The sequence below is a fragment of the Equus caballus genome, chromosome 16 (genome assembly GCF_041296265.1).
Source record: "Equus caballus isolate H_3958 breed thoroughbred chromosome 16, TB-T2T, whole genome shotgun sequence".
Classification (NCBI taxonomy): domain Eukaryota; kingdom Metazoa; phylum Chordata; class Mammalia; order Perissodactyla; family Equidae; genus Equus; species Equus caballus.
In genome coordinates, this window is record NC_091699.1 from 78400986 (window position 1) to 78428285 (window position 27300).

General features: G+C 35.9%; 1 protein-coding gene across 11 annotated transcripts in view; it reads left to right on the forward strand.

Annotated features, from left to right (window-relative positions):
- Positions 1–27300, forward strand: part of ATP2C1 (ATPase secretory pathway Ca2+ transporting 1) — a 152123-nt gene that overhangs the window by 91090 nt on the left and 33733 nt on the right. For all 11 annotated transcript variants that reach the window (XM_005600931.4, XM_070238138.1, XM_003363157.5 and 8 more), the window contains 12 exons: positions 2630–2785; positions 3552–3620; positions 4568–4643; positions 8037–8103; positions 13261–13385; positions 14261–14358; positions 16287–16382; positions 16472–16561; positions 18424–18528; positions 23039–23195; positions 25889–26059; positions 27155–27252. In XM_005600931.4, coding sequence (XP_005600988.1) covers positions 2630–2785; positions 3552–3620; positions 4568–4643; positions 8037–8103; positions 13261–13385; positions 14261–14358; positions 16287–16382; positions 16472–16561; positions 18424–18528; positions 23039–23195; positions 25889–26059; positions 27155–27252 — 1308 coding nt within the window. The remainder of the gene's footprint in view (positions 1–2629; positions 2786–3551; positions 3621–4567; positions 4644–8036; positions 8104–13260; positions 13386–14260; positions 14359–16286; positions 16383–16471; positions 16562–18423; positions 18529–23038; positions 23196–25888; positions 26060–27154; positions 27253–27300) is intronic.

The following is a 27300-nucleotide window of genomic DNA, read 5'->3' on the forward strand; positions in this document are numbered from 1 at the left end:
GTAAAGGACTGTTGATCTGTGTTTTAAGAAATATTTTTTATAAGCCTCTTTTTGTTTTTGTTTTTTGGTGAGGAAGATTCACACTGAGCTAACATCCGTTGTCAATCTTCCTCTTGTTTTGCTTGAGGAAGATTAGTCCTGAGCTAACGTCTGTGCCAGTCTTCCTCTGTTTTATGTGGGGTGCCACCACAGTTTGGCTCGATGAGCAGTGCTAGGTCTGCACCCAGGACCAAACCTGCAAACCCCAGGCCACTGAAGCAGAGCATGCGAACTTAACCACTACACCACCAGCCCAACCCCCTTCGTTCTGAACATTTTTAAGCTTTATGATCTAATGTTATAAACTCCTTTTTTTTCTTTTGAGGAAGATTAGCCCTGAGCTAACATCTGCTGCCAATCCTCCTCTTTTTGCTAGGAAGTCTGACCCTGAGCTAACATCTGTGCCCGTCTTCCTCTACTTTATACGTGGGATGCCTGCCACAGCATGGCTTGATAAGCAGTGCCATGAATGCACCCTGGATCTGAACCAGCGAACCTTGGGCCGCCTAAGTGGAACGTGTGAACTTAAATGCTGCACTACCGGGCCGGCCCCTAATGTTATAAACTCTTAGTTATATTTGCAAGATTATGTGGCTGCCTAACACAGGAAATTGCCACGCAGGTTTCTGCCCCTATGGGCTTTGTACTTTTTTCTCCCTTTCCCTGGAATCCTTTCTCCCTAATTATGGTCCAGCCTTGGGGTCCTCAGGTCAATCAGGGCTTTGCAAAAGGGACATCTACTTTTGAGAGATGTTCTCTCTTCTACCTAAAATGTCACTCTCCATCCTTATCATGCCTTTTCTCCCCACCACCAGGCATTATATTATATACTCTTCTTTATTTTTTTATTTTCCAAATTACTTTCCCATTGGAATAATAGCTGAGGGCAGGAACTTTGTTTTGTTTACTGCTGATTCCTACTTTGTGTGATGTAGAACTGGACCTGTCACATTATAAGAATTAATAAATACTTAAGTGAATGAATCAATGGTATTGGTCAAATTAAAACATAGTTTTATTGAGTAGATGGGGAGAAAGAATCCATGAATCAATTTTTAATAATTTTCTGAGTTTTTTTTAAAGTATTTATGCTCATAAAAAATGAATCATTTCACAAGATGACATTTATTACTTTTCCCTTTCCCCTCCACCACCCCCCCAACGAAAAAAAAGAAAAACAAGGTTTAAAGTTTAGACATGACCTGTCAGTCAAGAGGCATAGTGAGAACTCCAGCTCTGCGTATAATAGCGTTACCTGCTCTAGCTTCATTTTCCTTATCTTGTTTCCTTTCCAGGATCTAGCCCAGTGCCTGGTACATAGTTAAGGTAGTCAGTAAATGTTTGTTGGGTAAGTGAACCTGTAAAGTGAGTAAAAACATGAACTAGTGCTAGTTTCCCAAAGGGTGTCCTAAAGACTCTTGGATAAGAGCTTCTGGAATAAAGTGGATCAAAGAAGTTTGGAAAGCACTGTTCCATTGATTCTCAAACTTAAGTATACATCAGAATCACCTGGAGGACTTGTAAATACAATCTCTTCAGTTTACCCTCCCTACCTCCTTGTTTGAGGTAGGGCAGTGAATTTCTAACAAGTTCTGAGGTGGTTGAGGTGATATTAGTTCTGCTAGTCCTGCTGGGACCACACTTTAACAACCCCTGCTGTATCTGTACTCCTGTTGAGGTGATTCACACTAGTATATTGAAAGTTTTGAGAAGCACTGCAGTAGGGGAAACTGTTTAACTCTTAACTCAGTATTTCCAAGACTTACTTTACCATAGTACCCTTTCCATGTATGTGTGTGTGTGTGTGAATCATCTATCTATCACGTTACACACAGTGCCTCTTAACATCCTTGAAACTATTGTTCTGTGGGCCATACTTTCAGAAACAGAGCCAGATTACATTTACAGTGTTTTCCACATGTAAAATGATGATTTTTTTTTTTTCCATGCTTGGGCAGGTGACTAAATTGTGTTAGGAGTGAAACCGTCGGAGTTGAACTCTGTTGCAGAGCTGAAAGAAAGTATGATAGTCATGATCTGCATGGAAACATTTATATACATTTTTTATTCTTGCTTAGCATACATTTGGGAAATGTAGGGATGTGTAGCAAGAAAAATTTCATGAAAATTGAGCCCAAAATGATGAAGTGATTTCTTTTTCAGTACCTTTTATTGTTTATATTTCTCTTTCTTTTATGGTTGGTTTTAATCTGCCAAACACATTTTCAGAACTTTAGGTCATGGCAAAATTAGGAAAAAATAATTTGTTGTGAGAGTTGAGTTTTCGCCAGATAATGATTGTCTCGTCTAGTGTCGTCTTTTTTTTTTCTAGTTGTGTTTTGAAATTTAGGCTAATCTTCTTTAATGGTTTAGCACTCTACTCTGCATGTCAGATTTTGTTGACTTCATTTTTAAATATTGTTGTCCTTATTCCTGTCTTCTGTCTTAGAGTAGTGGATGTGATAAAAGATTTGAGTAAATTAATAGGGGATATTTGAGGGAGAAGTGACATTTACAGACTGTTTAGACACTAAACGTCAGCACAGAGTCTTCACACTTGAACTTAATGGAATGCTTTATGTCCTCCAAGGCTGTGGATCTTTCCATTGATGAGTCCAGTTTGACAGGAGAGACAACACCTTGTTCTAAAGTGACGGCTCCTCAGCCGGCTGCAACTAATGGAGATCTTGCATCAAGAAGTAACATTGCCTTCATGGGAACACTGGTCAGATGTGGCAAAGCAAAGGTAATTTTTTTCTTGTTTTGAAAATAACAGTTCCTTTGTTTTCAACCATTTTCTCGGTTCTTTTTTGCTAATTTAAGTGGATCTTTTCAAAATATATGACAAAGAAGTGACAGAATTGAGCCTAACCCTTGGCGGGTATTTGTGAGTCTGAGGGGAAGCTGTGTCCCTGAGGTATAATATGTCCGTAGTTCTCCCATTTACCCGATAATGGATCCTTTAACAGCATAGTCCTCACTACCTGTTCTTGTTTTGGATAGAAACAGTGGCTCGTGGATATGTTCATAACTGGTTAAATAAAACTTTAATTCAGTTGATAGGATACTGGCTATAATATTCTGACTACATTTCATTCACCTACTAATTGATTTCAGATTTTTTTTTCTGGATTCTAATATTCCCCAAATATAAAAGGCAGCATTCAATAGCATTTGAAGGAGGAAAATAAACTACATTAAATGTTTCTATTGAGTATAACACAGATTCAAATTTCAGAAATATTAATATAGACAAAAAATGAGCCTCAGAATTGAGTCAGTATTAAGTTTAATGAAATGTTTGTTTTCAAGGTTTGTAACCTAAGCCGTAAATACTAATGATCTTTAATAAGATCAAAAAGGAAATTTGCTAAGGGAACTCTGAATGTGTATGTCAGACATCTTGACTGTGGCCAATGCGTTGGTGAAAGCTAATGAAGAGTTTATGTAGTTTTGGTTGAGAGAGAGGATTCCATTTGAATGTAAATATATTTTCCTGTTTTTCCCTTTAGGGTATTGTCATTGGAACAGGAGAAAATTCTGAATTTGGAGAGGTTTTTAAAATGATGCAGGCAGAGGAAGTGAGTACTTAGTTTCAAATCTGAAATTCTCCGTTACAAGTAGAAGAAAAGAGAATGTTAGTGGATTATTTTATGTACTATGAAAAGTAATATTTTATTCAGAATATCATTCAGTTGTCTGTGCTTAAAAACATAATTGGAAAGCCTGTAATTAGAGGGGGCTTGAATTGACATTGTTAATATTTGAAAACTTTTGATATTTGTTTAATATTTTAGGAGAAAAAAGGTATAGTCAATTATTTATAGGGCTTATTCTTTTTAGAAACTAGCTTTATCGTATTAATTTTAGACATTACTAAATAGTATATTTGTACCTCAGAACATGTCCTCAACCAAAATTCCCAAGTTTACGCAATTCCAAGTAATGGGAAAAAAGATTGCAAAGTAAGATAACCTGGATGATACCCTTGTTTAAGGATATTGAAGATTAGTTCTCTCATTTAAAATACTTTCTTATATATAAAAAAGAAGTTGCATTCTACAAATGTCATATTCTCCCCAAGTTGTCTGGATTTCTCAGGTAATCTGCCAAGATTCTAGGATGATCACGTAGAAAACCATTCCAAGAAGCTTGGCAGTGAAGGGACCACCAGAGAAGGGATTTAGCGGATCAGGGAGCCAACAGGATGAAAAGACAGATTACAAGCGTGTTTGTGGATACAGAAAGGAGAAAGATTGGAAAAGTGACGGCAGCTGGTGGCAGTGAAGTCCCGGAGAAGCTGATGGGGAGAATAGATTTCTCCTCAAAGACAGGCATAGGAACATGGACCTTTTCAGATAAACAGACTTTCTAAAGTCTAAGCCTCAGTTTCCTCAGTGAGGGGGCCGGTATTTATCTGAAGGGAGAATTGTGTATGTCATGGGGATGTTAAGCACTTAGCAGAGTCCCTGGCATGTAGCATATACATTTAGCTAATTGTGGTGACACTCTTCTCCAATTTGTCAAGGCGCCAAAAACCCCTCTGCAGAAGAGCATGGACCTCTTAGGAAAACAGCTTTCCTTTTACTCCTTTGGTATAATAGGTAAGAGAAGAGTGAGTATGTATATCTCATATGATTACTTAGGTTTTCTTTTTTGAGTGGGAAGGGAGAGGTTAGATACAAACATAATTTATTTATTGATTTAAATAATTATTTATTTTTTAGCTTACTACTACTTTTTTTAAATTATAAAACTAACCCACAGGCGTTGTCTTTTTCTACAAAGATGAAATAGAGCTCCATGTAATTCCTGTAATCAAACAGGTTTCTGTAAACATCTTAGTATTTATCTTTGTACAACAAAATGTGATAGTATTGTTTTATGGACTACTATTTTGTTTCACATATCCTATCATAAACATCTTCTCGTTAAATAGATGCTCACAAATTTAAAGCTTGTATAGTATTCCATTGTGTGAATATATATGTATATATTTATAAATCAGGCCTCTTTTAGACATTTATGTGGGTTTCTTGAGTTGTTTTAATTATGTAAATGATTCTTCAGTGCATGTATCTTACTGTAAATACCCCTCATTTCCTTAGGATAAATTCTTAAAATTATTGAGTCAAAGAGAATCCATGTAATTTCTAAATTTTTGGTATGCTTTAAAGTGTTTTGTTTCATATTGCCAAGTAGTACCCTTCATCAGCAAGGCAAAAATGTCTCTCTTCGAGCACCCTTGCCAACTTTGCTGCCATTAACTTAACAGATGAATAAGAGACTTCTCATTATTTTATTTCACAATTCATTATTAGAGAAACTGAACACTCTGTCGTGTGTGTGTTGGTCCTTTCTGTTTTATTTTATGACCTGTCAATCTGTTTCTTTTGTCCCTTCTCTTATGGCTTGACTCTTAGATTGGTAACAGCTCTTTGTATAATTAGGATAGCAATCCTCTTGTTTAAGTTAGGAGTATTTTTTCCCCCCAATTTTTAAATTGCCTTTGGTGGATATATAATACACTTGGTAGGAAGGTGGGAGATGTGAGTAACTGAAACGTCCTCTTGCCCTTCCTATTGACAATCTCTGCACTTATGTTTTCTTTGTTTATTCTGTTCATAAAGACTCTTCCAACTCCATGTTGGGAAAATGTTTATGTTTATAAGTATATTTATTTGAACATCATTCTACTACATTAGTTTTTATTTTTGACACTTTATTTTACTATATTATTTAGAATTCATTCTAGTACAAGGCTTAAGGTAGAGTTATGACTTTTTAATCAAAAGTTAATTATTCTAGTACCGGCAATTCTATAGTCTATTCTTTATTCACTGAGTTGAAATGACATCTTTATCATACATTAAACACTTGCATCAATTTTGGAGTCTTTTCCCCTTTTCTCAAATTCTTTGTTATGCTATTTTAATTGTTCTTGCTAGCTTAATGTTTTAAAATCAATAATGTGATTTTAAAGCAATATTTCTGCTACGCATAATTATTTCTTTCTTTAATAATTCAGTGAAATAATTCTTTAAATATTAATTCTTTTGTTCTGTCTCTCTTTATCGTAAGCATAAAGTAGAAGATAGGAAGGTATTTGTTCCTCTTTTTATCTGGTGTGTATGTTCTCATAACTTCCTTCATTTGATTATTACTATTTATTTTCTAGAATTTATAAATGAATTTGATAAATTGAAGGGTATTTAGCCAATTAAATATTTCCAGTTTATATTAACACTGTACCATGAAACCATCTTGAATTTAGTGATAAAAAGATGTTTCAACTCTATGATTCTAGTTTTCATATAATAATGCATTGAACATAATTTTTCTTGTTAGGATAATAAATAGAATAGGATAAGGGTCAAAATCAAAATCAGGGGTCAGCAGACACTTCTTTTGGGCAAAGGGCCAGATAATAAATATTTTAGCCTTTGGTCCTTGCAGTCTCTGTTGGAAATACTCAACTCTTCCATCAGCACAAAAGCAACCATAGACAATACACAAACAAATGGGTGTGGCTGTGTTCCAGCAAACTGTTACAGAAGCATGCAGGAGTCCCCTGGTATAATTCACTGGATGTAATTTCTTTTGTCAGGATGGTATTTGGAATGGGATCTTAGAGCGCTGAATTCTGGATCATTATTTTGTAGTTATAGAAAGATAAAGAAAAACCTTGTTATACATGTCCTTATTGATGGAGAATACAATCTTGAAGTTGCTTTGTTTTATTAAAACTGATGATACTGAGTTTTTCCTCACAAAATTAGTGTTGCGCTGATTGCTCTCCATCTTTTCAAAGATAAAGGTTAAATAAAGCAGAGAGTATGGAATCAGTTGTTTGGTTTATGTTAATTGATTTTTTTATTTTTAAATGCCATAGAAGTCGTATTTTTTTAAATGCTAATGTAGGTTTAGATGTCTTAACTAAGATATAGCACTCTGAGCCAAGTCCTAAGTGACTACTTCGTTTGCAGTATGAACTTTATTTTTTTATTGAGTTATTGATAGGTTACAATCTTGTGAAATTTCAGTTGTACATTAATGTTTGTCAGTCATGTTGTAGGTGTACCACTTCACCCTTTGTGCGCACTCTCCACCCCACCTTTCCCCTGGTATCCACTAAACTGTTCTTAGTCCATAATTTTAAGTTCCTCATATGAGTGGAGTCATACACAGATTATCCTTCTCTCGCTGGCTTATTTCACTTAACATAATTCTCTCAAGGTCCATGCATGTTATTGCAAATGGAATGATTTTGTTCTGTTTTGCAGCTGAGTAGTATTCCATTGTATATATGTACCACATCGTCTTTATCCATTTGTCTGTTGCTGGACACTTAGGTTGCTTCCACGTCTTGGCTATTGTAAACAGTGCTGCAGTAAACATTGGGGTGCATAGGACTTTTGGGATTGCTGACTTCAAGCTCTTTGGATAAATACCCAGTAGTGGGATGGCTGGATCGTATGGTAGTTCTATTTTTAATTTTTTGAGGAATCTCCATACTGTTTTCCATAGTGGCTGCACCAGTTTGCATTCCCACCAGTGCAGTATGAACTTTAATGTGTAATGTCTTGGTATGGAGTCAGGAGAAGTTCCAGAGTTTATTTTTGCAAAGCTGACAGTAAATAGAAGACCTATATGTCTTAAACTACCTTCTCTTTTTCCCCCCATTGTATGAAAATACTGGTAATGTTTTCTTAAACTGGGAACTCTCAGATGTTATTTTTTTAAGGGATGGGTAGCAGCAATGGCAGCAAAAATTAAAACTGTGTGTGCATGTGTGCATACGTAGCATTAACTTTAAGCAGTATTAACTTTAGTCTCCGGGCTTAATGGATTTTTGTAAAATCTTGTAATCGTGATCTGATATAATTTCCCTTTTATATCAAGGGACTTTTTGGCTGCCCTCAGCTTGCTATTCTATTTGTTCTGTGCCTAGCTGGTTTTATATAAAAGGGAAAAATAGCAATTTGATTCTGTTCCAGGTATCATCATGTTGGTTGGCTGGTTACTAGGAAAAGATATCCTGGAAATGTTTACTATTAGTGTAAGGTAAGTTCTAATAGTGTATTTATAAATTGAAGTCTCTTTTGCCTCTCATTTCTCTGATAGGCATAGTTAGTGTTCCATTATGGAGATATTATATGAGCACATAAGACTATAAAATCTACTTAAGAGGTTCAGAATTCATGTATTGAAATGAACTCTAGGAAAATGAAAACCTACATATATGGCAGTGGAGAAAACCCATACTAGATGTCTAGTATTATTAACCCAATATTGCATTTTTATATATAAATCGACAATTAAGGATTGCCAAACTGAAAACTGGCAGCATCAAAGAGACCACAATATAGAAATTGAATAATCAATCTCAGAGGAAAATGAAAAATTCAAGAAATAGAAGAAAAATTAAAAATATACAGAAAGCGGGGCTGGCCCTGTGGCCGAGTGGTCAAGTTCGCGTGTTCCGCTTCAGTGGCCCAGGGTTTCCCCAGTTTGGATCCTGGGCACGGACATGGCACTGCTCATCAGGCCATGCTGAGGTGGCGTCCCACGTGCCACAACCAGAGGCACTCACAACTAGAATGTACAACTATGTACTGGGGAGCTTTGGGGAGAAGAAGAAGAGGAAGGAAAAAAAAAAAGATTGGCAACAGATGTTAGCTCAGGTGCTAATCTTTAAAAAAAAAAATTCAGATACTGAATTCTGAAGAAAAAAATACACAGAAAGCTTTTGTATTTTCAGAGATTTGTGAAGAAACTGCATTCATGATAGATGGACAGATTGCTGTAGAAAAGGATCACAGAACAAAATGAGTTTTTAAAATTATGATTATGATTGCTGAAATTACAAATTCAATTTAAGGGCTATAAAATAAAGTCAAAGAGGTCTCCCAAAAAATAGAGTAGAAAGTCCAAAACAGAAAATGAGATAAAAAAGTGACAGAATAATTCAGTATTATTATTATTCAGTATTCAGTAATATTATACCTAATTAGGAGTTTCAGAAAGAGGTAAGAAGAAATTAGATAAGAAATGATACATGAATACTTTCTCAATCTAAAGCAAGACATGAATGTTTATAGTTTGAAAAGATTCTCCGAATGCCAAGCAGGATGAAAAAACTTCAACCTAGATACATCATTGTGAAACAAAAGAAAACAAGTCAGATCATCTACAAAGGAAGGATAATTAGACTGTTATCAGACTTCTCATTAGCAACTGCAGTTCCCACCTCGGAGTCTTTTTAGGCTCTACTAAACATTTCAGCTCATAAGGCTTTCATCGTTCGCATCTGGTACCTGTGCCCTGAACACAGCAGGGCAACTTCAGGCGTCTCTCTTCTGAGAGAGTCCTTGCAGCAGTCCATGCAGCAGTTCAGCTCAGGTACAAGGAGGTGAGATGACCCTGTGAGTGCAGGAGCTACCCTAGGTTAAAATGCCTCCTAGTCCACAGGAGCCACCATCTCTGGAAACATACTTTTCAGGGTGCCTGCAAGAAACTTGGTCCAGTTATATGAGTCACTACCCTCAGGAAACCCAAAGCGATGGCTTCCTATAAGATAATTATAAATCTCCCAGTCCATAGACAGTTTATCAGTCAGGCGATCCCTTTATCATAAGCAGTGTTGCCAAGCAACGTTACCCTTATAAGATCACTAGGGAAACAGAGCTAGAGATTTAACTAAATACAGAAGGGGAAGAGGATTTTATTAACCCTTCATCCACAGCATTATTGGATTACATTGGAAGATAGTGGGGCAGTTCTATCAAAGTATTGGGGGAAAATGATTGTAAGTCTATAAATCTAGGCCTCACCAAAGTATCAGTCCAGTAGTTACAAATAGATAGGCAGGAAATCAGAAAATTTATCCCTTACCTATCCTTTTATGAATTCCAGCAAAACAAGGGTAAAAGAAAGGAAGATAATGATGTGTGGTCGTGTAAGAAGGAGTGGGACTCACCTAGGCATCTAAGGAAAAGAAACCCTGGATGACAGCTCTGTGGTAGGCCTAGGAAGTAATAGTTCAAGTGTTAGAACAAAAATCAATGGATTAAAAAAAAATCAAAAGGAATAGGTAAGATAAATAAAAAGTTAAAGATATTTGTGATATTGTCAAGGAGTATATTTTTTCCTCAAATGGACAAAAATACAATTTGAAGCTCTTGGCTTAAATCTGTATAAAAAAGCCTTGGGTTAAATATAAAATAAGTTTTAAATGGAGCTTGAGTTTGAGATATTGATCATTGGCGTATTACCTATTGGACTCATTTTTAGCTTTTGAGTATTTTTTTGAGCAGTTAACTATTTGTGGAGATCGACACTTGACTTTTATTGCTACTTCAAGGTCTTTCAAAGGACAAAACATTTTTAAACTTTTTTAGGAGGATAAAACTCATTTTATTTTGCAATTACCATATGGGCCCATTGTACTCTTATAAATATAAAATACATTATCAGATCTTTAGTGACCTTATTATTCCTATGTCTTGAACATTTTGCTATCTCATTACTCTAGCACCATTATTTTAACAATTATTTTTAATTGTGCTAAAAATGAGTAAAACTATAAGAAAGAAGAATGATGGGACCACTTAAAATGTTGATATAATAATAAAGTAAATCATTACTATTCTCTTATGTTGCCCAAAGTATTACATCATTATTTAAGAAGGTATAAAAGAAGTTTGGAGAACACACTCTTTGTAGTTTTTTTTTTGTTTTTCATTCAGCGAAGTTGAGAATTCAGAATTTTTTGTTTTCCACCATAAGGGCAAAGAATAATTGACAGAAGAATTTTTGCAGTTATTAGACAAACCAGAAGATGAATGAAAAGAGACAACCCCTGCAGGCTTTAAAGTTGAGGGTGAAATTGAATCATATAAGTGAAATTTCAACACTGGGAATCCTTAGATGCTGATGCTCTAGATTTTCTCGAACTCCTGCATCAATGAGGAACAGTTTATTTCTAAGGACAAAAAGAGAAGGACAGGTATTCTCTTCCAGTTAGTCATTCTATAACAAGGAATTAATCATGCAATGTTTTCCATCAAGAACCTGGACCACCTCTTTTTGCTAAAAGACTGTATGATGGTATTCTTTCATCTTTTATGATACTTGTTTACCAACATTTACTTCATACCATTTTTAAGTGGAGAAATGCTAAAGGCCAGTATGAATATAAAGGTGATTAAAAGGAAATAGATGACATAGAAATGAAAAACTTCATTGGTTTCACCATTGTAATTGGTGTTTATAAATCTAAAAATGAAAATGTTTTGCAGTTATGTTTCAAAGAAGATGAGTATCCTCCTTTAAATAGTTACGAACCATCAGCATTTTCAGAAGCGTTGTGCTTTGAAGAAACAAATATGAAAAGAAGAACCAGAATTGATAAGCCTATAACCTGTTTTAAATGTATTTTAAATTTCAAATCAATATTTATGAGGTGAATTTGTTACAGGTTCATTCATGACAATTGATGAGCAGTTAATTGCGTCTAAAGGATGTCGCCCATTTCACATATATGTATTGTGGTCATCATCATCATCATCATAGATATATATATATATACCTTCAAATCCAGGAATATAGTTTGGGGTTAAAATTCAAATGAAAACTTGTAATGAAGTTTTTCACAATCCATTTTATTCCTCTGCAAATTATTTATAACATGACTTAAGTATAAAATAATGAAAAGGTCCACTGGATTTAGATTGTAAATGATGATGCCTATTTTTCCTGATATAGTGACAGTTAATGGAAGCATAAGAAAAGAGGATTCTCTTTCAACTTAGAATATTTCAAAAGAGAGAAGCAAATGTTAATGATAGCATGTATTTCTTGACTCTTCAGTGTATACTGTTTAGCCAGGGGTATTATAAATGTTATTCGTTGGCTTTCAACTTTTAGAATCAACCTGTAAATAAAGCATGAAAAAGTTAATTATGATTATAGAACAGGGTGCTAATGATATTAAATTAGATCATGCTAAAGCAAAAGTAGGTAACAGAATTTGGGAAGTAGAAGTAGCAGAGGGAATGGTGTTCAAATGAAGAATAGGAATGCTTATGTCCTTATCTGTAGTAGAGTCAAGAGATAATACTTGGAATGGGATGAAAAATAGAGATTTAATTTGAATTTTTTTATCTTACAAAGGGAAACAGTGAAGTAATTAATTTTTTTGTTGTGATAAAAGACACTATAAAATTTACCATTTAATTTAGTTTATATTTTTTGGTGAGGAAGGTTTGCCCTGAGCTAACATCTGTGCCAGTCTTCCTTCATTTTGTATGTGGGTCGCCACCACAGCATGGCTGACAAGTGGTGTAGGTCCACACCCAGGATCTGAACCTGTGAATGCAGCCTGCCAAAGCAGAGCATGGTGAACCAGTACACCATGAGGCCACCCCCCAAATTTACCATTTTAAAGTATATAATTCAGTGAGATAAATAGTTTCAGAATGTTGTGCAACTATCTCCAGTGTCAGAATGTTTTCATCACCCCAAAAGAAAGCTCCATCACCCTTAAGCAGTCACTCCCCATTATTCCTTCTCCCTAGTGCTTGGCAACCACTAAACTGCTTTCTGTCTCTCTGGATTTGCTTATTCTTGATATGTCGTATAAATGGAATCATACAGTATGTGTGTCCTTTTGTAACTGGTTTCTTTCACTTAGCATAACATTTTCAAGGTTCATCCATGTTGTAGCATGTATCAGTACTTTATTCCTTTTTATGGCTGAATAATACTCTATTGTATTGTTATACCACAATTTCCCATTCATCAGTTGATGGACATTTGGGCTGTTTCCATCTTTTGGCTATTGTGAATGGTGCTGCTGTTAATATTCCTGTACATATTTTTGTGTGAACACCTGTTTAGTTTAGATGAGGAAACTAAACTACAGAGGTGGAGTAATAATAGCTCAGGATAATACAGGTAAAAATTGGTGAAGCTAGGTGTATAAATTTAGGCAGTCTGACATCAGAATCTGTATTCTTTAACCACTATGCTTAACCTGGCAGTTAGTAAGTGTCTAGTAAATGTTAATCAACTTTCCCTTCCTTCTGAGGCCATTTTTGGGTGCTTACAGTATTAATTTTGCATTTTTTTTAGCCTCTATTTTAAGTAACAGCCAACTGAAATTATTGCTGTGGGTGCTGTTTAGTTTATACTTCAATACTCTGTATATATTGGTTACAGTTTGGCTGTAGCAGCAATTCCTGAAGGTCTTCCCATTGTGGTCACAGTGACTTTAGCCCTTGGTGTTATGAGAATGGTGAAGAAAAGGGCCATTGTGAAAAAACTGCCTATTGTTGAAACTCTGGGTAAGTCTGTGGTAAGAGCATACTTATGCAGTGATGTATTTGTTTACATCAACGGCGAATCATCTTTAGATTTTACAGTTTTTTGTCCTAGAGGTTTGCATGGTGGTATTTGGCTTGTGGCAATGTTGAGTATGGTTATAACAACCCAAAAAGGTAATTAAAAATCATATCATATCACATAGCATATCACTCAGAACAGGGGACTTTGAGAGAAGTCTTTCTGCATCATGGAATGTTCTAATGCTTAAATCATGTACAAAAAAAAAAATCCATGTAACAAATGAAACCTTAGGGGAAAATTAATAGAACTTTTTTCTTTTGACATCTCAAGGAAGATAATTGATAATTATAGATCCTAAAATGTCATACTTAAGTTGAATTTGCTGATAAGAACAATAAATACACAATATTGCTATAACTTTATTTGCAGTATGAACATTGCGATAACTTTCTGTATGGTTTGAAACTTCTTTAAATTTAAGAATCCAAAAATGTTGAATTTAATTTCTGATTTACATTTTAATATTGGGAAGGCAAAATTCCTTAAAATGCTGACTAAAAGAATTATATGGGTTCTATTTTGGTACCTTTGAAACTTTCTAGAAAATGTATTATATAAAATTACCATATAAAGCTATTGTTGAGTAGCTTTGTAGAAATTTAACTGTAAGTAAATAAGAAAAAGTCAACATGTATCAGTATCTAATTTTTAATTTTAATTTCAGCAACTACCTTATGATGAAGCAATAATAACGAGTTTGATTTGTACAACATTCGGAGAAGCAGGACAGGCTTCCAGAGTTTGATTTGTTTTCAAGTGTGAACTTGTATTTCTCCCTGACTCTCTTGGTGACACAAAATGATTTATTCTTTAGGCTGCTGTAATGTGATTTGTTCAGATAAAACTGGAACACTGACGAAGAATGAAATGACTGTTACTCACATATTTACTTCAGACGGTGTGCATGCTGAGGTACTCTATAGATGTTTTCCTTAATGGCAGTATTCCTTTGATAAGAAACTTGGTGTTTAACATTCCTAATGATTCCAGTGTCTTACCTTCGGAAGGGCTGTAAATTAGTCGGCAACAGAGCTTTTTCCTTCCCATGTGATTCTACCAAATCTTGATCCTATTGCACTTGTATGCTCCAGTTGTACAGTCCAGAAACTTTGAATCCTCCATGGCACCTCTCTTTCCATCACCCCTACATCCATTCATTACCGAACTCTGGATGTCCGTGCTCTGTACACAGCTTGAGGGATCTTTTACAGCCGAATTTTGACCCTGTCACTCCCTAAATTAAGATGCTGCAGTGGCTTTCCTTTGTGACCAGGATCTCAAAGTGTGACATCTCAAGGCCCTACGTAGTCTATCCCTTATTTCCTTCTTCAGCCTCATATGCTGTCCTTTGCTTGCTGTGTATCAAACACACTGGCCGTGGTTCTTTCAGTGTGACAAAATTCCTTCTGCTCCAGGACCTTTGCTGCTGTTCTCACTGCTTAGGACAGTCTAATGCCTCTTCATCTTTTGCACCTCAGTTCCAACCCTAATTTTTCAGAAAAGCTTTGCTGACCACCCAGAACTGGCCCTGTGCTATATGTTTTCATAGCACTCTATACCTCTTAGTCCTTAGCTCAGGGAAAATTTTCTGTCCCTCTTTGCATTATACTATAAGTTTACTGGGCAGGAACTGTGTTGTCTGACACAGGACCTGCCTCATAGTATTAAACTTGTTGGAAGAATAAATGAATGATGAGTTACTTTATTTAAAATAATGTATTGGCAGTTTCTTAAGTGCATGTCAGTGGATGTGCATTGTTTATTTTTGAAGCTGAGTGAGGATAAGTCCCAATCTCACTTAGTCTTGGCAGGATTTCTGGCTGGAATGTTCATTAGCACTACTTATCATTATAGTATTTTAAAATGTATTTATAGCTAATTCACTGAGCAAAGTAAGCATTAGAGAAATTGACAGAAGTTGTACTTAGGTTTATTTAATTTCATTTTACATAGGCCTTAAAATAAGACTATTGATATTTAGAGTGTTACATATGGTTAAGGATACCCAGTGCTGTGTTGTTGAATGTACCTTTTCTGGATGACTCAGAAGGGTCATTGGGATTATATGTCCATATATGGTCCGTGTATGGAAGGTAGGGTATGTAAATTTCTCTTTTGTTTTAGCCCGTAAGTGTATATGTCAAGCATTAACCATTTGTTAATTTCTAAGATGTCTTTTTTTGTTGTGAAATTTAGCTTTTGTTTGGCTTGGTTTGTTTTAGCTATATGGGATAAATATCTGGCTTGTTTCTACTTTGCAGTTTTTAAAATTGACATATAATATGCTATGTTAAAGTAGTTTGTAAGCACTAGAGTAAATCACTTAATGTCTCTGAGCCTGCATATTTGCAAAAAGAGTTCTGCTTTTGTCTAAGTCACAGGTTTGTCTTGAATGATAGATGGGGTAATGGATTTGAATTCTTTGCAAAGTGTATTATGTTATATAAATAGATTGTTATATAAATTTAAGCTCACTTATGTATAGAAATTTTCATGGTTTATCCTTTTTTTAATAGAATATCATAAGTGGAAACAATGTAAGATTATATTATACTAGCAATTATAGTCTTTCTCTGTAAAATATACTATACATTATTATAATTATTAATATAATTAATTTTTATTATAATTAACTATAGGTTTATCATTGTGGTAAAAATTAAAATCTATATTCTTTTTTTAAGTATTCTTTTAGACAAACAAATGCTTTTCTAGGTCTACACGCTAACTATCATGATGTGTAAAATGTATTGAACACAACTCATCATAGTTTTCGGTTTTCATAAGCATTGTCATAATACATACTGGTTGTATTACTGACCCCACTTTATGTTCCTTAGGTTACTGGAGTTGGCTACAATCCGTTTGGGGAAGTAATTGTTGATGGTGATGTCGTTCATGGATTCTATAACCCAGCTGTTAGCAGAATAGTTGAGGTAAATACTTTATACTCTAAGAAGGTGACTTTCTTCATAATGAATTAGGACACAGTAATGGCTTCATAGTTTATGTATATTTCTCTTAGGCAGGCTGTGTGTGCAATGATGCTGTAATTAGAAACAACACTCTAATGGGAAAGCCAACGGAAGGAGCCTTAATTGCTCTTGCAATGAAGGTATGTGCCTGATCTCTGTTCTTTGGCATATGAGACATCATCCTCACAAGAGAATGTGAGGCCATAAATTTCACTATTACTGGTTTTTAGATGTAGAGTGAAGAAGACTCATAATATTTCATTGTTTTTACTGCCTTTTGTGAACCAGTTTTATTCTTCCTGGAAATACAGAGCATAGAGCTTTTTCAGTGTAACTCTATCCCTTACATGCAAGATACAAACTAATGACCAGTGATCCATTTCTTCTTATGAAGAAGTGTTTCCGTCTTCCATAAAATTTAGAATTTTGTGCAAAAAGGTTTATAAATGTGTGTAATTGCTGATAAATACTAACTTTCAAATGAGGAAAAGGCAATATTCTTTAATATTTCCATGTAAAGATATTAAGGCCATCACAAGAGATAGCTTTTCTTTTTCCAGTCTTCCCTTTCCCTCTGTTATCAATTTCTTAAAATGAGTGTAGACTTAGAATTTGTAGTGGGGAGATGGGGTGCTGTTCTCGGTGACTATTTCATTGATCCCAATTGATCTCCTCTTCTCCTGAGTCCTACATTTGATTAAATGAGAAACCTAAAAGTCCAGTCTGTCACTCCCATAACAAAAATAAAATTCCTACTTTTAAGAGCAGTCTTAGAAAGCTTTGAGACTTGTGTGAAACAGGATGTCTCTAAATGAGCTTGCTTGAATTGAGATCCAATGTAGAAATGTAGGTTGTTATAACATTTAATTTAATAAAATAAAATTCATATTTTTAGAATGTATATGTTTCCTTAACAGAAAGCTACATTTCTTTATCATTTCTTCTTCTTGTAACTAAAATAGCATAGTATAGCTTTTTAAAAGATATTCAGAAGTATCTGTTAACGCATATTTACTGTGTTATACATAATCATCTCTTTGAGGGATAAGAGTGTGAACCACATCCTTATGGGGGGACCTCACATTTTAGGTAGGGCATTGACACCGAAGTGCTTGGAACAAAGAAAAGGTCGACCAAGATAGTAGACAATTAAGTCCTAAACATTGAGCCACATGTAAAAACAATGGAAATTCAGACTTAGGATCTGGGCTTTGAAGGATAGGAAGGATTTAGATAGGAGATAAGCTAGGGAAAGAATAAGAATAAAAGCATGGAGGAATACATAAGCATAGAATGGATTGTGGCTTATGAATTGGTTAACCTGAATAAAATGAAAGGAGTTTGAGTAACTCAGAGGATTTTAATTGGGTGTATGGTGGGTTTCTGGAGGACCTTTGAAAGACAGGAAGAAGAGCCTGAACATGTTTTAAAAGATACAAAAAGCAATAAACTAGGTTTTTGGGTAGTTTGAGAAAGTATTTATGAATATTTGAAGGAAAATGCAAAGGGTATTGGGAGAGAGAACAGCTACATGACATTGGTAGTCAGACTATCAAGTGGTAGGGTGTAAGGGAATAAGATAACAACAGGCAAGATAGATTTGAATCCCTAAGAAGAGAGGAATTGAATCTGAAGCTTCTATTGATTATAAAAGTACATGCTTAGTGTTGCTTGGGTACCTTTATTTGTATCCTGCTTTCTTCCAGAATTTGAGCCAGTAGAGATTTTAATATATTCAGTATTGAAAATCTGGTCTACATACAGGCCAGGTAGCTTGCCTTAGACTGTATCTATATACCCAGGCTTTCGTGTTGAACATTTGTGTTGCTGTTCAGAGAAATACAGTATATATGGATGGAGCACTGCTATTCTATCACCATTATTTGAAAAATAATCCAGGTATCTGTAACTAGACTAGCTGCAAGTTATTACCTTTGTTCTTTGTTAAAGGAAAAAATAGTCACATGTCAGTGAGAATTAACTTTGTTTTTGTGCCATATAGATGGGTCTTGATGGACTTCAACAGGACTATATCAGAAAAGCTGAATATCCTTTTAGCTCTGAGCAAAAGTGGATGGCTGTTAAGTGTGTACACCGAACACAGCAGGTATCCTTTCATTTAAAGAATACTTACTATATCTTGTTTAGCATAGATGACTATTTTTCATTTACTATTCACCTTTAGATTTAAACAGTCAGTGAACATGAGACCTGTTGCTTTAAAGTGTGTGATTTATAGTACACTCATCCATTGTTATTCTTATGTTTTAATTCATGCATAGGTTCTTCAGTTTTGCTGTGTGAGCAAACAACTTAAACGAGTTGAGCCTGGCCTCAGTCTCTTAGAGCCTGCAATATCAGATTCTTTTTTTTCTTTCTTTCTTTTTTTTTTTTTAATGAGGAATATTGGCCCTGAGCTAACATCTGTTGTCAATCTTCCTTTTTTCTTTTTTTTCCCCTCTCCAAAGCCCCAATATCTAGTTGTAAGTCATTCTAGTTCTTCTATGTGGGATCTTGTCACAGCATGGCTTAATGAGCGGCACATAGATCTGTGCCCAGGATCTGAACTGGTGAACCCTGGTCCGCCAAAGCAGAAAGTTCAGACTTAACCACTTGGCCATGGGGCTGGCCCCTGACATCAGATTCCTTTAACATCTTTTTTGTTCTTGATGACAGTCTCTGCTGATTGTCTGTTGTTGATCTGTGTTCTTTCACTGAAGGAATGTCTTGTCTTCAGAACAAACAAAGCTACTTTATTTTGTGGAAAAGTGGTTACCAAATGTGTATAATTCATGTTAGTTGATCCAGCTTACCAAGTGGCAAATTGACATGCACTGATAGTTCAAGCTACTACCTTGTTCCTGGGTGTTTTAGAAATTTTTACACAGTGTAATAAGAGTTATTAGATATCTACAGTTATAATTATATCACTCATAGTTGCTATTACCACCTTGATGTTTAAACTTACTTTGCCCTTGAAAATACATATTTGTTATTTTTACATTTCCTTTATTAGGAACTCATAATTGTTCATGTGTTTTCATCTGTGAGCAAACACTTTGAAACCAGTTATATCTCTGTACACAGGAATGAGTGAGAGAATTCCCCCTCACCCATTATAAATAGGAAACATACAGATTTAAAAAAAAAAAGGCCAAGATGGTCAACATTGTGAGTAGAAGTCTGCCAGGAACTCTGTTCATGAGGGGAAAAAAGATTCCTGTTTAATCTTTAAAGGAAATTTTATAAACTCCTGGCAAGAGAGAGAATTAAAAATGAAACTATAAAAATAAAATGACTGTCACTTAAACCTTGTGATGTAAAGCTTTCAAAAATTGCATTAGAGTTAGATAATTTTTAGTTGATGTCCCTTGACGATATACTTATATAGTATGAATACCTATATGAGTTTATTTGGAAGGTCTGTTTCCTTACATTTTATATACGATCACACAGCATTTCAAGATAATATGGCTCATGTAAAGTTTAATAATTTGACTTCAGCAATTTTGAATCTAACTTCACCAAAGTTGTACATTTGGAAGTTGTACATTGAATCTTCTCCATTTTGGGAATGGGGGATAGGGAGTGGCAGGATATAAGTTCAGAAAGATTGGTGTGGTTATTCTTCCTATTTGCTGACCTGAAGATTAACAAAACCAACCAATGTAACTAATAAAACCCAAACCCACTGACGTGACTCAGGATATAGAAGAGATCAGCCCGGCACAGATATGGCGAACTTTCCAATTTAAAAACAACCCCAGTGGCTCAAATAGTTTGTCTTTAGAGGACTTTCATTTGAACGTGACAATATGCATTTATCTCTGTTCTTTCGCTGGAAGCTACCAAAATGACAACCAACAAATAAAAGATATAAACTAAAAAAGAGAAGTATGGGAAAGGCTCCAGGTTGACAGATATCAGGGACTAAGGCATAGGGCTAAAAACAGGAAGTCAGGTTGAAATTGAGTAAGGAACCAATAGAACTCTTCCAAGTACGTTTTCTGTTTTTTGAGGCTAGACCATTAGTCATTCTTCACCCCTGTAGAATATCAAAAATCTCATCTTGGGGAAGAGAGTGGAAGGCAGAATTAAGGCTTAAGACTGAAAACAGGGTGATTAAGGCAAGTGATTATCCTAAAGTGTAAGCTGCTAGGCCATAACTCTGCCTTCTCAGAATTCCTGCAGGTAGGTATCTCCCTACCCTCATTCTCTAAGTCGGAAGACTGATGAGGTTTAGAGAAGCAGACTGGTCCTAGCGAGATTCCAACAATACAGAGTATCCCTGACTAAGCTCTTTGTTCGTGGTAGGGCTTACCTACTCCTGGGCTTCATCTCATCACCCTTCGGCAAGGGCCACAAGTTGATACACTCTGCCAATGCCCTTGGAGCTGCTGGACCTTTAGTTGCTTCAGTCTTGAATGTAAATGAACACTCAGGGATTGCTAGATATTTGGGGAAAGTCTTCAGTGTGAAAGACACAGACCAAACCAAGAGAAAGGGGTCTCAGAGAAACAAAGATAATGGTGGATGCTGAAGAAAATTTCCAAAGACCATAGCAAAATAACAACAAAATACTTTACAAATAGAACGTTTTCAAATAAAGTTAAGGAATCTATCAGAAAGTAGAAAATCAAACAGGTGGACAGTATAAAAGATAAAGTATGAAACTCAGTAAATAAAGGAGATCCAACATCCACCTAATAGTGGTAACAGGAAGTAGAGAACAGAAATTGGCAAGATTTTATCAAATAACATCAGAAAATTTTCCAGGGGAAAGACTTAAGCTTCTAGGATAAATTGCCCACCAGCCGCTCAGAGTGGCGGGGTGAGGAGATAAACACAAGGCCCGTAATAGAGAAATTTGAGGACACACGGAGCATTCCGAAAGCTTCCAGAGGTTTTGGGGCAGGAAGGAGGGCCGGGGGAGAGTATATATACACAAAGGCTTAGGAATTAAATGGCTTATAAATGCAACACTGGGCCCCGGAGGCTGGAAGATGATAGAGGAAGGCCGTCAAATGAGAGGAAGTTTACTCCCAGCTGAATTTACAAGTGTAGGGATAGAATAAAAATGTTTTCAGACATTCCAAGTCTCAAAATGTATATCCCACACACTTTTTCTTAGAAGGGCCCTGGTGGATATATTATTCCAAGATAAAAAAATAAACTAAGAAAAGGACGACTTAGAACCCAGTGAGTTGTAACCAGGGGAGAGGTGAAAGAAATCCCCAGAGTAGAGGTGAAGGGAAGTTGTTGGATACCAGTCATGCAGCAGACCTAGAAATCAGCCAACTCAAATTAGTGAAGGAAAGGAGAACAAGACTCAAGGAGACAGGTCTTCAGTAATAATATGGGAATGATAGCTTACCTGCTAATTTGGTCATGTGAAAAACATCATTGAGAAGGGCTGTATCGGGAGTAATTAGTAATAGGTATAAAGAAAACTAAGCAAATAAAAGAAGAGGCAGTTATTAACTTTACAAAAGATAAAACTTGAATGGGAAAAGAAATGTATTTGATTTATGTAGGCCAAGGAAACAGCATCATGCCTTCCTCCTGCCTCTCTGTCCCCTAATATCTGCCTGCTAGTTACTTGGGGGCCCAGGCAGATGGAAGCTCTGTCTCAGTGTGAGGACACACTGTCAAAGCAGGGCCAGAGGAATAGCACATTTTGAACTGGTTCCTAAATTTCCGTTTAGTGCTAAAGTTCCGTTTAGCACTAAAGTTCCATTTAGCAGTACAAGTACTGCTCATATTTATTGGCCAAAGCAAGTCCCAGCTGACTTCAAAGTGGGGGGCATACATTCCTACCATGTGCCTGCAAAGAGAACTGGGATGTCTCTGAACTGTCCCAGTGACTACCGCTTTGCACAGCAGTGAGGAGTCATCAGGCGAACAGGGTACTGACAAATTTTGCTTTAACTATATTATAAAGGTGGGGAGAGGAGGAAGATTTAGTGGGGATGGCCAGGCTATCACCTGTCACAATAGACAGTGTATAAAATTGATAAGTGAAAAAGTAGCAGTATAAATGTATTTAAAAATGTGGAGATAAATACCAGAGAAAACAGCTAAAAAACCTTAAAATTGATTTGTTTCTGTGGAGTAGGACTAGAGGTGAGAAGGTTGGGCAGGGAACTACAGAATTTCATTGTAAGCTTTTGTATATTACTTTACTAGGATAAAAAAAGAAAAAGTCTGACAATACCCATAAGTACAAGGTGGTTGTGAGAATTAAATGGGATCACATGTATGTGTATAATAGCTATAGAAAGCCTGAACCATTGCCTGTTGGGCTGATGTTAGATCTCTTTGCTTTCCCTGTTATGTTGTGAGCCTCTCCCCAAATCTCAGAGTGCCTAATCCGGGGCTTAGTGTAGCATTGCCTTCAGTGTGTGTGGGTGAGAGTAGGGAGTAGATACTGTTTTCTATCGAGAGTACAGAAAGCTCCCAAATATGAACTTTTAATCTGCAGAGTTTAAGTGCTACTCACATCCTTAGGCTTGAGTAACTTCCCTGGGTATTGCATGCCACTTGTTTTTGGATTCCAGTGGCAGATATGTACAAGTTGAAATTAACTTCAATTTATTTGCTGTGTTTTTTCTTCTTAGGACAGACCAGAGATTTGTTTTATGAAGGGTGCTTATGAACAGGTGATTAAGTATTGTACTACGTACCAGAGCAAAGAGCAGACCTTGACACTCACCCAGCAGCAGAGAGATCTGTACCAACAAGAGAAGGCACGAATGGGCTCAGCAGGGCTCAGAGGTAAGGCCATTTCAGCATAGTCCCCTAGAGTGGAAAGGTAAAAAGACGGTATTCTTTTAACTACAGATAAATTTGTGCTTCACATCTGAGCTGTCCAACTCTCTTCTGGGCTTTGTGGAGCCCTGCCGTTTGAGAAGTGTTATGTTTTAGTTGGCTAATTGGCCCTCAAAACATGGGAAGTTGGGAATGTAGCAAAATATGAACTCTCTTCTTCTTAGAGACCTGCAGTGGTCTTTGAGTAGGTGACAGAAATTTTATTTTAGACAAATTTATCTTTTGAGAAGGGAGGTGGATAGAAGTGAAGTGATGTTACTTCCTTATTTCATCACTTTGACTATCTTATTTGTTAATAAATCTAAAATACTTTCCTAAATATTGAAGTCTTAAGCCTCTAATTTGTCCTTTAAACTAAGGTAATTGCTTACTTGTTCCTCATCTGCTGACTTCCTTCCCTTGCTGTTCACCAGAGAGGTAAGGAAGTGCCCAGGTTCTGCTTGTGTATATGTTGCTGACCTGAACAGTGTGGGGAGAGAGGATCTCCTCTGCACACATGCTCAGGCCACTTCTCCTAGGGCACCATGTGTAGGATTGAAGAGGCAGAGGTCAGGGCCATACTTGGCTTGCGGGGAATATATGTACTTATGTAGTCCCTCTCAAGGAAATTGGAAGAGTTGGCTTCCTTAATTTTATTATTTTTACAAACTGGAAGTCGAACACTTCAATTCCTGGGAGGAGGAAACGAGTTATGTGAAAAATATTCTTATTGATGGTTCACTTAAGGGCTTTCTGTGGGTATAAAACATTTGGATAGATTTGCAGGACTTCTGCTCTCATAGTAAGCTAGGTTTATAAAGGTATCCTTGTGGCTTTATGTGAGGGCAGAGTTTTGTTATTCTTAGCAGCTCACAGCAGGAGGGTTTCAGAGTTGCCTTGGATTTAGAGACTCTCAAGAAGTCTTAAAGGTCTGATATGCACTCCCTTTTTCCTTAATTTTTGTATTGGAGGTTTGACACTTTTTAATTTTGACTAACTCTTCGTCTGAAGGATTGTGGAGGTTTGTGTATGTGTGCTTTGGTGTTGTAACATCGTTAAATAGACCAGGGTTGGTAGCAGGGAAACAATCGGGTGTTTCCCAGGGCTTTGGGAGGCACTCTGGTTCTTTGTCTTTTGCTGTATGTCTTTTCCTCTTCCTCTCCCTGTGCTCTGTTTTCCTCCTCCCCCTGAAATTACCATAATGAAGAACAGAAAGATTTTCAGTTTAACTTGATAAGTACTTATCTTGCATCTATAAAACTTAAGTCTCTTAAAATGTATGTGGTCCTTAATTTTGAAATTGAGTGTCTTTTTATGTTTTAGTCGGCGACCCTCCACATAACAAAGGTCTACCTTACCCTTGTCGCAAACATTAGCGCTAGATCTTCGTTTGTGCTAAAGAAGCAAACAAATAAATAAATATGGGATTCTAACCTCTAGGCTGATACCACCCTTCCACCGAGTGCCAAGAGCTGATCTCCCTCTCTTAGGATTTGTTGACACACAAATTGATACTCACTGTCCCCTTCTGTTGCTGTCTGTCTCTGTTCCAACATGAGGGACTGTCAAGTGCTCATTCCTTCCAGGGTGAAAGCCTTTGGGGCCCACATTTACAGGAATAGTTAGGTATATGATTCTTACAGGGGAAAAATAGAAGTTATTTGCCTCTAACCTTGGTTTTCCAAATATATCTAATTCTCCATACCTTCTGCTTGAATAAGAATTGATACTTCCCATGATCTCTCTGAGACTTTTTAGTTTCTCCATGAGATACATATGTTTAGTTTGTGTACTTTTTTTGTGTTTTCTCTTCAGAGAGTCGTTCAGTGTAATACTATCCCAGGTGGATATCCGTTTGGCTCATAAGACAGCTACCAGACGTTCCAGAATTCTGAGACTCATTTATCATATAAATGATATTTGGAAAGGAATAGTACTTTGTGCTGTATCTTAAGTGCCCAGGGATGACAGGAAACTATAAATAATGATATGGTGATGTTGTTTATATACTCTTAGAAAACCAATTTTACAAATAAGATACCTGTTAATGTTATGTAGAGAGTAAAAGAATCCAAACTATCGTTGGTATTAGTGGTTTTACAATCACTTTACAGATTAACTTTATTTCCCAGGGTTTGTCATGTACAAAATTGTTACGTGTTGTGTATAGTTAATGTAGCCTTCTTTTCGAGCTATGGAATTGTTCTGGAGACCTATAAAATAGAAAGATGAAGATACATTAGTAGAAGCCACCTTGAAAGGTGTCTATTTAAAAGGACTTTAAATCTCAGCAAACCTATAGTTTCTCCAGATAATTGATTGTATTTTCTAAAGAGCCAGTAGGTCGTGTTGAAAGGAGCTGTATGTAGTTACTAAGTGAAAATATTCTTTTCACTCCTCACTTGTCCTTCTCTGCTTAACAGTTCTTTATTCTTATTGCTTTTAATTTTTAATAGCTTAAAGCATCCTCATATCTAGAACCATTAAACTCTAACGCCTTAGCATGTAATAATTTTGGTTTTTAAAGATTATATAACTACAATGACATTATAATCTTAAATGATTTATTTGAGAGGTGTTATTGTCTCCAGCTTTTGTCAAGTAAATTCTAATGTTTTTGTGACTCACATTTACCTTTTTGGATTTTATTATTTCCTAAGTTCTTGCTTTGGCTTCTGGTCCTGAACTGGGACAGCTGACATTTCTTGGCCTGGTGGGAATCATTGATCCTCCTAGAACTGGTGTGAAAGAAGCTGTTACAACACTTATTGCCTCAGGAGTATCGATAAAAATGATTACTGGAGACTCACAGGAGACTGCAATTGCAATCGGTATAACTAGGCTGCTTCCTTTTGTTTTTGATAGTTTTTCTTAAATTACTGCAGTGCATAGTTTTGTGAACCATTAGATATGAAGTGTGTTTACATAATACTGAGATTATACAATTAAAATTAACTCTTTTGTTTGCTCAAACTCTATATAAAATTGTGGGCAAAATTTAGTTTAAAAAGTAATACTAGTAATTGAAAATGTGTAACTAAATCATTATGAAATCACATATGTATTTTATACACAAAAGGATAGTTGTTTATTTTAACCTCATAATCCACCATGCTGACAGATAAAAGCATTAGATCATGAATGTGAAAGAAAAAATGACATTTAGTTTTCCCTTTCAACTTGCGTATACTTTTTAAAGCAAACTTGTACCTAATTTGAACGAAAATAGCTTGTTTCTATATTTCTGTTGTCTCATCATATATATGCTTATGTTGTTTGACTGCCATTTCAGATTGCCTTAAGTATAAGTAAAAAAAATGCGTATGAAAGTTAATCTCCCAGAGCCTATAAACTATAATTCATACTGATAAATTTAAACAGTTTGCAAAAGTCCATTAATTCTGATTTTATTAACGTGGAGAGAGACTGGGACAGGAGTTTCACACTTTACGTTACCTAAGAAGAGTATGACACTAGAAACAGAACATTGTTGGGAAGATTATACCTAGAAAAGCTTATCAACATTTATTTTCATTTATATACAACCACGTGATTACCACAGATCCACCACCATTTTGTCTGGCTTTGGATATTTTACTTAAAATGTACTCTGTCTTCATTAAAATTGAGCTGCTGAGTGGAACCTGATTGGCCTTGTTTCAGTTCTTAGGTATGGTGGGCTAAATTGTGAAAACTGTATTCTTAAATTAAAAATATATAAAACAGTCAAACAGAAAACTCCAGACTACTTACCAACCCAGATAGTTTTGTCTTACCAGTAGTTTGTCATGCGATCTCTTGATATAAAGATATTTTATACATAAAAAGGGAGTGGATAACATGTCATATTAGGTGAGCATTATGTTGACTAGCCTGTCAAGCAAACCCCATTGGTTAATTATATTTTCTCTCCCATTTCACTTTAGCTAGTCGTCTGGGATTGTATTCCAAAACTTCCCAGTCAGTCTCAGGGGAAGAAATAGACGCAATGGAGGTCCAGCAGCTTTCACAAATAGTGCCGAAGGTAGGCCTAAACTAAAGCCTTTGAGACTGAAAGGGCTTTTTCTAAGTG